This window comes from Echinops telfairi, unplaced genomic scaffold (assembly GCF_000313985.2).
Source record: "Echinops telfairi isolate 266 unplaced genomic scaffold, ASM31398v2 ScPeMD7_3533;HRSCAF=4204_0, whole genome shotgun sequence".
NCBI lineage: Eukaryota > Metazoa > Chordata > Mammalia > Afrosoricida > Tenrecidae > Echinops > Echinops telfairi.
The window spans coordinates 86,409,561-86,421,441 of NW_022107431.1; the positions used below are offsets into that span (position 1 = coordinate 86,409,561).

Here is an 11,881-nt window from a genome sequence, read left to right on the forward strand (position 1 = left end):
ACTCGCTCTGAGTTAGTACGCTCAGTGGGGTTGCTTGGGAAGGTTCCCTCTGGTCACTGAATTTTTTCATAAAAGCATTTTTGTTCTAACCCTTGTGTGTGTGCATGTGTGTGTGCGCGCGATGGCTGGTTTAAGAGAACAGTTTGTGGCTGTGAAATTTTGTTTCCTGCTTGGGAAAAATACAGCAGAAACTGTTGTGATGTTGAACATAGCTTCCAAAGACAGCACGATGGGAAAAACTCAAATGTCTGAGTGGTTTTCTTGTTTCAAAAAAGGCGAAATGTCAATTGATGACAAATCTCATTCTGGAAATCAGTCAACTTCCTGAATGGATGCAAATGTAGAGTTCGTTCCACCAGGTCAGACTGTTAATCAAAAACTATTTTTCTGAAAAGATAGTTAACAGTGTGCAACAAAAAAGGCCTGATTTGTGGCAGACCAGGGGACTGGTTTTGCCACCAGGACAATGCGCTGGCTCATGCAGCCATCTCAGTGCAACAGTTTGGGGCATGCCTCTCTTGCCCCATGCACCTGACTCACCTGATCTTGCTCTGTGCAACTTCTCGTTTGTGTGAATGAAGCGGTACGTGAAAGGACAGCGATAGAAGAGGTGAAGAAAAAAAGGAAGGAGGTGATGTCACCTATCCAATGAGTTTGAAATATGTTCCCAAGAATGGAACCACAGTTCTGACAAATGTATTAAGTGCCATGGAGAGTACTTTGAAAATAAGATTGTTTTGTAAAAAATTTTAAATACATAACTTTGGGGGAAAACAATTCATTTTGAGGGGGTGTACCCCCTCGTATGTAGCAAGAAGTCTTGGTGGTGCTACAGGTGTAAGGTTGGAGGTTTGAGTCCAGGCAGATGCACCTCAGCAGAAAGGCATGGTGATCCACTACTCAAAAATTAGCGACTACAAACTTCCCAGCTAGCAGTGAGTCAGAATTCTCTAGTTCAGTGGTTCTCAACCTTCCTAATGCCGAGACCCTTTAACACAGTTCCTCATGTTGTGGTGACCCCCCCAACCATAAAATTATTTTCGTTGCTACTTCATAACTGTAATTTTGCTACTGTTATAAATATCTGATATGCAGGATGTATTTTCATTGTTACAAATTGAACATAATTAAACATAATGAAAGCATAGTGATTAACCATGAAACAATGTGTAATTATATATTGTGAAATATTTGTGTTTTCCGATGTTCTTAGGTGACACATGTGAAAGGGTCTTTCGACCCCCAAAGGGGTCGCGACCCACAGGTTGAGAACCGCTGTTCTAGTTGGAGCCTGGCTTACATTAGTCAGTCTGGGATATCGATGCTCTCTGTTCCCATATACCACCTACCCTTAGAAAGAGCCTGTCATATGTGCCCCAGCCAGACGGCACACCCAGCTGTGAGGGATCAAAGAACAAGCAGGTGAGGCCTAAACCCACTCTGACGGACAGGCATTTCCCATAAACATGGACGTACACCGGGCCGTTGCTGGCCGGACTTGCCTCAGTGGCACTCAGGAGAAGCCGTGCTCTGATAGATGAAGGGGCCGTGGGTTAGGGTTAGGGATACTGGTTCTGAGCACACACTTGGAGAACCATTTTCCAAGAAGGCTGCTCACGCCTCACAGAACAGTAAGTTGTTGAGGAGACCGGGCGTCTGTTTAATGTAATGATGAAACTTGCAGCCAAGCCTTTCCATTCCAGGTGACTGTGTGTGTACTTCCCGTGTGCTGTGGGACTGTGACCACGTGGTTAGAAGAGCTCCTTCTCTGGTGGGTGTGGAGGAAGGCTTCAGACCAAATGCCTGGTCAGTGCAGTCTTCTCTCCAGCAAACAGTTCAGTCCTCCCATGGCCCAGCTGGCAGCGCGTGTGTTGGGCAACCTGCTTCAGGTCCAGTGACAGTCACTTCCTTGACAGTCCAACTGTACTGACGTGTTTTCTGGCCCATCTGTGGCCTCTCTGCCTCCCATCAGCAGCCCCATCAACTAGGGAGCCCAGAGCCTGAGGGGAGCAGCTGGGGTGAATGGGATTATAAAGAGACTTTTCCCCAGTTTTGTCTCCCCCAAGGACATGCCAAACATTAGGGGCTTTTTGCTAGCATATGGGGGGGGGGGTGTCAGGTGCTTGCAGACATCCTCCCTGAAGACAGTCAGTCGCCAGACTGTGGTAGGCCCCGCTCCCTGCTGTTAAGGACAATGGGTTACTTCTCCCTAAAGACTTGCTTTGATCAGTTATCAATTTGGTTCCTGTAGGTGGAGTTCACACCTTACCGATAATGGTCTCTATCAGTTGAGCCAGGGAACAGGTCAAACCAGCTCAGTGACATCAAAGTTAGGCTGCCATCCTGAATCTAGGATCTGCCCATCTTGCTACATGTATATCCCCAAGATCACCCCCTTCCCATTACTGTATTACCTATAGCACAACCCTTTCCTGTGACATATGTCTTCACCTGTAATTAGGGGGCTTGCATGTCCCCAGAGAATATAAAAGCCTTGGCTAGCATTAAATATCTTTCCACGTGGACTACCACGTAAGGCTGAGGTGAGCATTGCTACCATGAATTGTGTTTGACTCCATTATTTCAATCTCTCTTCTATCTCTCATGCTCTCTATTTTACTATAATCTTTACTTATTATCGCTGTACAGTTGCGTCTACTGGACCTGTGATGATGTGTTAGGGCAAGTACCCTGACAGGGGTGCATTCCTTGCTGCAGGGGCTCTGAGGCGTCCCACTCAGCTCGTCTCTCTCCTACGTGCCACCTTTCATGCCACCTGCTTCACAGTTGTTGAGCCACAGGTAGCAAAGGCAGCCCTGTCAGGGATAAGTAGATTCTGAGCAGATTATTCATAATTTCAGGGCTCTGGCTTAGTGAGTAATTACTTAAAGACCATTGCAAATCTTTCTCAGTGTTTATAATAGGCCTTTAATGTGACTCTTACAGGTTCCCTGGCCTTTTTAAAACTCAGCTCTAATTTGGTTTTAATTCTGCCTGGATCTGAAGAGCAGACCCTCTCATCGGTTCTATTTTATTTTAAGCCATCGGGCAGAGAACGGGCTGAGATAGTCCCCCTTTTAAGCTACAGCTTAAAAAAAAAATAGAATTGAGATCTGTCATTTATCAAAAGTGAGAAAGAATGCAAGGCACAGTTTCAGCCCGACCCCTGGCGAGGTTTCTCTGTTGGCAGGTCTGTTCTGCAGGAGCTCACAGGCACGGAAACCGCTCAGCAGCAGGGAGCTGGGGCAGCCGTACTTCACTGGCATTTCCTTTATTTCTCAGCTGTGTGCTGTTGGTCTGACACCTCATATTTTTACTTTCTGTTTGTGAATTCCTCACAACCACAGGGCTGCCAGATAAAGATATCCCCGTCATGGATGTGGGTCCACATAGACTCTTGTGGAAGCAGAGAGAACGGCAGGTCACCTCTAGTGATTTCCCATGAGGGAACGATGTGACACCCAATGGATGCCATGGGCTGCGGGGGCCCTGCCCCCTCCCCCCCACCGAAGCCATTGCTCTGTGCCCTTAGATCCCACAGCGAGTCGGGCCTGCCGCAGTGATAGGCACCTCGGGCCTGGTGCTGATGTCAGGAGCCTGGTGGCGCAGTGGTTACTCATTGGACTGTGGTTCAGTTCAAATTCACTAGCTGCTCTGAGGGAGAAAGATGGGCCTTTCTACTCCCATAAAGAGCTACCGCCTCGGAAACCCACAGGGGCAGTTCCACCCTGTCCTGTAGGGTCACTGTGAGTTGGCATTGACTCACTGTCAGTGAGTATGTTGTAGACACATGGCAGTGTTTTTTCACCCCTCAGGGTTTACATGCCCTGGAAGAGAGCAGCAAACACGGGCATTCTTAAATGAGAAAACTCATCTCTGATGATGCCTCTACTGTGATAGCCCAAATATTCACACACACACCCTTTGTTGTTAAACAGTTGTATTGGCACTTCATCAATGTATCTTAAAATTCAATAATAGTTCCGTCATATCAAGAAGGAATAGTACAATCATTACCAGTCAATTTTAGAACATTTTCTTCTTCCTTGTGCCCATTGTTATTAGTGTACCTTTTTTTTAATTGTGGCAAAAATATACACAATAAAATATTCTCTAATTCAGCAACTTCTACATGTATGATTCAGTGCCATTGACTATATCCTTTGAACAATCATTATTGATTATCTTTTTCCAAATTATTCCAGCACCATTGACATAAACTCAATGCCCCCTTAGCAAAAACTATTCCTTCTTCACCCATGGTAACCCCTGGTCAAGTTTGGTTTCTTTTTTAGTAGTTTTCTTGATGTAAAATTAACATATATATATTTTAAAGAAATTTATTATATATTTTTTACAGATACACTTCATAGTTAAACTCTGAGGAGTTAAACTCAAAGCGTTTATATGTATCATCACAATCAGTTCTTTCCCTCCCCCCTCCAGCATTCCTTGTTTGCTCCCCAATAACCGACACAAAGGCTGGCTGTTCTAGCCCACCTAGGGGCTCCATGGGAGAGAGGCCTGGTGACCCGCTCCCAGGAAGATCATTGTTGGCGGCGGAGGAGCAGGGTCTGACGGCCTCTTAGTGACCGTGTCCAGCGGAGAGAGCTGTCCCTTAAGATTTCCGAGGCCGAAATCTTGACAGCCCAGGTCGTCAGGTCTTTTCCTGTGGAGCGCCTGACCATGTGGCCCGTGGCTCCTTCGTAAGAGGCACCTGGAAAATCCTTTGGGGCACCTCATCTGTTACAAGGGTCACCATGTGCCACAAATTGCCTCTAACAACAAAATGACAAAAATCATAAGTGGCATTGGAAAGCCCTTTAAATTCTCTCCTGTAAATCTCTCTTCTTTTTGCTCTGCAGTATGTAATACGATTCTGTTTGCATTCTTCAAACCTGCAAAACTGACATCACATACTGGTGGGGAGGCCTGGAGCATCTCTGACAGTGTGTATTCAGGTTCAGGGTGTGCATTCCTATGACCCAGCAAAGGCCGCCCTCAGGGCAATCCCCAGAAAGCTCAAGCGAGTGGGCCCCAGATGACACTTGTGCATAAGAGTGTTCTATCGATGTCCACACTGATACACCGTTGGAAGCATTCTGAATGGCAGCAGGCAGATATATGGTGAATACTGGACCATTTGCTCAACGAAATAAAGGCTGAAGGGAGCTAGGCATTTCAATAGAGTTGAGGCACATAAAATGTTAAGGGCAAATGATAAAGTACTTGAAACTTGATGTTTCTGTAGATTTTCAAACAATGTGAACTGACTTGTGTAGCATAGGGATACGAATGAGTATGCATAGACTAAACGTGTGAAGAGATGCGGGGGACTAAATACTAAACTCAAGATAGTGGTGCCTCTGGGGGGTGGGGGCTAGAGGGATGGAGACTGGGAGGAGCCCCGGGCTTCAGTGTCTGCTGTTGTATTTTGTAGACGGAGAGATGGACACAGAGGTATTAATTCGATTGATAGGAGGTGTTGGGCCTCATATGTTGTTGGGTGTTGCCAAGGCAACTCTAATCAGTGTGCTGATGTCATCTGTAGGAAAGGGGCAAAACATGGTATCGCCCAGGGACTCGGCTTGGTGGCCTGTGCTCTAAGGCAGCTTCTCCTCTTCTCCCCTCAGCCCCTGGCCTCCACCAGTCTGCTTTTGTCTCTGGATTTGCACGTTCTGGATATTACACATAAGTGTCATTTTTGTGTCTAGCTGCTTTTACGTGTGATGTTTCCGAGGGCTGTCCATGCTGTAGCACCTGTCTGTGCGCCATCCTTGTTATGGTGGTGTATATTCTCATATGCATATTCGCCAGCTCCTGAGCATAGGGGGCAGCCTACCATTGGCTGTTGTGAATAGCACTGCCACCAACGTGTGTATATTTGTGTGACCCTCGTTCTCATTCTTTTAAGTGTCTATTCAGGAATGGAACTGCGGGTCACAAGGTGATTTAGTTTTTGTTTTCCTCTTTGATAACAAACCCTAAGTTTTCAAGTTTGATTTTATGAAATGAGGTTTTATTTGGGGCTTTTGCAACATGTTTAGGGGTTTATGCTTCTGTGGTTTCCAGAGGCTGAGGGTGGCAGGGAAGGTGACTTGGACGGCATTGGGAAGCAAGGGCGTTTCTGCTGGCTCTAACAGGTGCATTTCTGTTCCCAGGACGATTACATGGAAGCCCTGGCCAGGCTCCACCTCACGGTGACCAGGGCCTACAAAGTGAACACCGACATCAACTTTGAGGTGTTTATTCATAAAGTGGATGGCCTGTCAGATGACCACAAAATTGAAACCCAAAGAGATATTCACCAGAGGGCAAACGATGACCTTGCGGATGCTGGATTAGAGAAAATTCACTTGAGGTGAGAGCAGGATCACAGACCCAGACAGGGACAAAGCCGGGCTGGGGCCCAGAGATGCCGTATGGGTTCAGCATGTGCAGGCCTTCACCTGCGTGCCGTTTTGTGCTGCTGCAGACATCAGGAAAGCATTTAGGATTCAGGAAAAGCAACTTTGAATGTATGCGTTGTAATCTCTGGTCAAAGCAATGTATTTGTTTCAGCCTAGGACCAAACTAGGGTTCTCCTGCCCAATAGGAAACACAGAACATACAACCCCTGAGCATAATCAGGAAGGTAGCACCTAGATGTTGAAGTTGGCCCACTCAAGAGCTCACTGCCATCAAGAACATTTGGACGCGGTGACCCTATGGGACAGAGAGGAGCCGTTCCTCAGGGTCTGAGACTTTCCATTTCTGTGGGGAGCAGACAGCCTCCTCTTCCTCCCAAGTAACAGCTGGTGTGGAGCAGCTGTTTTCTGTAGTTAGCACTGCCACACATACCCCACGCTGCCACCAGGGCTCCTGGTGTAAACTCAACCGTTCTTGAAAAATAGGAGATTGTAGTTCGGTGTCTCCCACTCCCCCGAACCCTGTGTACCACGAACTGGAACTGCGCCCCACCTGCGCCCTCTTCACGAGTGATGCTAGAGCCCGTGGTGGACAGCCACAGGGTCACTGCACCTGGCTGCCGGCCTTCCTCTTGTTTGCTGACCCACCTTTCCCGGAGACTGGTCCCTCTTCTATGTCTGAAGTATAGGAGATGAAGTCTTGCCATCAGACTGCTTCTGAGGAGCCATCCTGGCTGTACTTCTAAGACAGCATTGTCTGTTCCTCTGGCAGTCCACACATTACTTTCCATATTCTCTGTAAACACTGTAATTCAAATGCATCAGTTCTTCTGAGGTGGGTTAGGCCAGGTTGACTGGGAAACAAATTCAGTGATGATCACATATGTGTAAGAAAGAGCTTTTTATCAACGAGTATTTGTATATCAGGCAAACAATCCAACCCAGTCCAGATCAAGTCTATAAGTCTGATACATGTCCCTAAGTCCCTCTTCAGACTCACATGAGCACCTGCAAGAAGATCGCAGGCCAGTGGGTGCAAAGTCTTGTGGATCCAATGGCGGTGGCCACATCACAGGGCTCTGGCAGCCACCAGGGTCTACCAGCAGGAAGGTGAAGGCAGGGAGAGGTGGGAGGTTCCCAGAACCCTCCTCATGAAAAGGCCTCGCCCATAAGGAGGCACTGTCAGGCTGTGGCCTCATTGACAGGCTAGACTCCACCCCTACACTTGTAGATCTTTTTAAGTTGACCTGAAATTATATAACTACCACATGAGGTCTTCCTTATGTGTGTTTCAGCTTTGGAATGCATATGATATCACTGAGCATACCACACCTTTAGTCCTCAAAGTGACATCCTTGCTCCTCATTTCCTTCAAGATGTCTTGTGCAGTATCTATAATTAAAAATAGTCACTAACTGAGAGGTTGGCAGTTTGAACCCACCCAGAGGTGCTTAGTTCTACCCAGTAACCTCCGGGGTGGGTCTCCATGCATTGGAATCGACTTGATGGTGTGACAGATAGTACATAGAGGAGTGTCTGAAAATATTCCAAATGGAAATAAGTAGCCACAGAAGACACCTAGCATACTAGCATTTTTGGTTTTAGTATGATGATGCATCATTCAGTTTTCAAGCTGGGAAATGAAGATCAGACAGTTTAATATCACTATTTTGACAGCTACCACTGGATCAACCTGCTGTTGTTTGTGGCAGTAGACTGCAGTGACCCCATATGACAAGTAGAAGTGCCACATGGAGTGTTCTAGGCCATCATATTAATAGAAGCCAATTGGTCGGCCTTTCTTCTCCCTCAGGTTTGAATTGCCAGACTTTTGATTAACCGCCAAGGCTTACCCACTGCATGACTTTGGACAGCCCAATAGGACTGTGGAAAGAGGGTTCTCCCGCGAGCTGAAGGAAGGTGGTATGGGCACATGCAGCTGTGTGCTTAAGCTTTGCAATCCAGCCAGTCCACAAGCAAGAGTAGACATTGTTCTTGCTTTTGGAGAGCAGGGGGAAGATACCTTGTTTTAGGAAAAACTCACGGTTTCACAGAGGTCCTTTTTAATTCTAAGGCGCTGGAGGGTGGGTAAGGAGCCCTGCTGACACTGTCATATGGACACTTGGCTGACACATCCAAGACCCGGGGTTCTGCTGGAGAAGACGAGGCTGTCTGATCCTGTCGACTACAGAAACCCTAGAGAGCAGTGTGCCCTGTCCTGGAGGGTCCTGGGACTTGGACTTGACCATTTGGTGGCGTGAGGCTGACACTAATGTGTGTGCTAGAACTGCAGATCTGGAAGGCAGGCGGCTGGTGTGAGGACATAGCCCAAGCAGTTTATTCCTCAGCCGAAGGAACATGTGCTGAAATATTGTTTCCTCTTTACAGCTTTTATCTGACAAGCATCTATGATCATTCAATCTTTGAAGCTTTTAGCAAAGTGGTTCAGAAACTGATTCCACAACTCCCAACCCTGGAGAATTTGCTAAACATCTTCATCTCAGTAAGTAAACAGTACTTTACGCACCTCTCCTTTGAAGCAGTTAAGTTGTCTACCTCCCTGACGCTGCAAGCCTAATACAGGTCTGCTGGTTTCCGCTTACTCTTCCTGCCATTTGCGGTCATTCAAGCATTACTCTTGGGGATTCATCTGGCTTTTTGTTTTTAATTTGCAAACATTTTGGGAGACATTTACGTTCTCCCCATCCTTCCCTTTTCTCCTTATAGAGTGTATTGTATCTCACCCTCACCCCCGCCCCATCTCACCACCCTTCCCCATGACCTTTCCCACCTGCCAACCCACCTGACCTGCACTAGTGCAGTGAAAATGGAGATGCTCATAGATAGTGTTGTAGATTCTTTAAACATTTCACTCTGGCTCATGAGGGAGAGGGGAGCAGGGAGGGAGGGGGAAAATGAGGACCTAATGCCAGGGGCTTAAGTGGAGAGGAAATGTTTTAAGAATGATGAGGGCAATGAATGTACAAATGTGCTATTTACACAATTGATGTATGTATGGACTGTGATAAGAGTTGTATGAGCCCCTAATAAAATAATTAAAAAACAAACAAACAGACAAAAAAAACCCATTTCACTCTGAAGCTGTAGTTCACTGGTAGACTTGGAGTGTTTATTCAAGTTGTGGACTTTCAATATTGACAGGACCTTAAGAGAGGTGGGGGGATATAAACGTTGTTATGGTCAATAGGGCTTATGTTGTTGAATATATTTTTATGTGTTTAGTGACACTGCCGGTCTGCTGGTGAGCAGAAGACCTACCTCTTTGTGGGACTCACATTGGCTCGGTCTCAACACACAACTTCGGGATTTGTCTTTCTGGATTTTAAAAATTGTTTTCTTATTTTCAATTGGTAAAATTCACGTTTTGGGGGTATATAGAGTACTATGTTGGTGAGTGTTGTAAACACTGCCCAGTTTGCCTGCTTAAATTAAGTAATTTATGATAAACCAATTCCTTTGGGACAACTCACTTTTCATTTCTCAGGAAGTTTTTGAATATGAAGTTTAAGTTGTAACAAAATGCCACAACTTAGAATTTTCAGCAACATGGTTTTTGCTCATTCGGAGTTTACATTGAAGATGGTGTGTAATTTTATATAACTAGGATCTAGTCTGAAATCAACTGTCACTGTAAGGCAGCATCTTTGTGTTTCAGAATTCTGGGATTGAAAAGGCTTTTCTCTTTGACGTGGTCAGTAAAATCTATATTGCGACTGACAGCACCCCCGTGGACATGCAGACCTATGAGCTCTGCTGTGACATGATCGACGTGGTGGTGGACATCTCTTGTATTTATGGGTAAGTGAACGCTCTTCAAGGTCACAGTCAACTCCTACTTCCCTTTCATAACCTTTAAGACGTTTGCACTTACTGACTTGATGTAGTACTTTGGTTTTAGATGACCAAGACCTATAAATAGCAGTACTGCCTTGTGGACAATTAACTAGTTATCCAGCAAACACTTGGCATTATGTTGTTCTGCTTTCAACTAGCGCATGAAGCAAGAATTACTGGTTTCCTCTTACAGGTAGAGAAACCGAGACGCAGAGTAGTGAAGCTTCTAACTCCTGCTTATACTGCCAATAAGGGTGGAACCAGAATTTGAACTCAGTTCTCGCTGATTTCTGGCTCTTCAGTTGAAAAACCTGTCAGCATATGTGCTAGGTGGGGTTGTTCAGAGAAACACAATCGGCGGCGCTCATCTGTGTATAAGAAAGAGCTTTTAGATCAAGAAGCCATCTCAGCCCAGTCCAAGTTAATCCACGGGTCCCATGTTAGCCCTCTTCAGGCGCATGCAGCTGCAGGCCAAGGGCACAGCGATGGAGCGGGAGGCAGGGAGAGCACAGGCAGTAGGCGCAAAGCCCGTGGATCCCAGTTGATAGAAACATGGCAGTGCACTGAAAGCGCTCCGGTTTGTCGGTTCACATGGGGCTGCCCCTGAAGCGGGGGGACACAGAGTCCTGGCAAGGAGGCAAGTGTTAAGTCCAGAGAGAGAATGTTCTCCCTGCTTATTTTATTAAGAGGCCATAGCTCCCAAGGAGGCATCATCGGGCTTCCACCTGACTGACAGGGTGGACATGTTCAAGTTAACCTAAAATTTAACTGCCACAGCACCTAATGCTATACGTTGTGGTGATACTGATAGGATCCGTATGGTGGTTGTAGAGTGTACTGAATATGTCACAGACTGTCAGAATGAACAAATCTATATTGGAAGAAGTACTGGGAACACTCCTTAGAAGCAAGGATTGTGGGGAGACTTGGTTTCACATGGGAGAAGGCTTCAGAATTTCATTGAAAAATACCATTACAGAAAGGATCACTGAAGACAAATGGGTGCATAAGCAAATGTGGTGAAGAAAGCTGATGGTGCCCGGCTATCAAAAAGTATAGCATCTGGGGTCTTAAAGGCTTGAAGGTAATCAAGTGGCCATCAAGCTCAGAAGCAACAAAGCCCACATGGAAGAAGCACACCAGCCTATGCAATCACGAAGTGTCGAAGGGTTCAGGTATAAGGCATCATCAGAACAAAAAAATCTTACCATAGTGAATGATGGGAGAGTGAGTAGTGGAGACCCAAAGCCCATGAGTAGACCACTGGAGATCCCCTTGCAGAGGGGTCTCAGGGAGGAGACGAGCCAGTCAGGTAGTGATGTAGCAACGACGAGAAATACAACTTTCCTCTAGTTCCTAAATGTTTCCTCCCCGCTCCCACTATCATGATACGAATTCTACCTTGCAAGTCTGGCTAGACCAGAGGATGTACACTGGTACAGATAGGAACTGGAAATACAGGGAATCCAGGGCGGATGATCCCTGCGGGACCAGTGGTGTGAGTGGTGATACTGGGAGGGTAGAGAGTGAGTGGGTAGCAAAGAGGGAACTGATTACAAGGAACTATATGTGACCTCCTCCCTGGGGGACAGACAACCGAAAAGTGGGTGAAGGGAGAC

General features: G+C 46.4%; 1 protein-coding gene across 1 annotated transcript in view; it reads left to right on the plus strand.

Annotated features, from left to right (window-relative positions):
- Nucleotides 1-11,284, plus strand: part of RRAGD (Ras related GTP binding D) — an 18,428-nt gene extending 7,144 nt beyond the window's left edge. The window contains exons 4-7 of the mRNA XM_045294317.1: nt 6,162-6,361; nt 8,796-8,910; nt 10,084-10,226; nt 11,242-11,284. Coding sequence (XP_045150252.1) covers nt 6,162-6,361; nt 8,796-8,910; nt 10,084-10,226; nt 11,242-11,254 — 471 coding nt within the window. The 3' untranslated portion in view covers nt 11,255-11,284. The remainder of the gene's footprint in view (nt 1-6,161; nt 6,362-8,795; nt 8,911-10,083; nt 10,227-11,241) is intronic.
- The last annotated feature ends 597 nt before the right edge of the window (nt 11,285-11,881 follow it).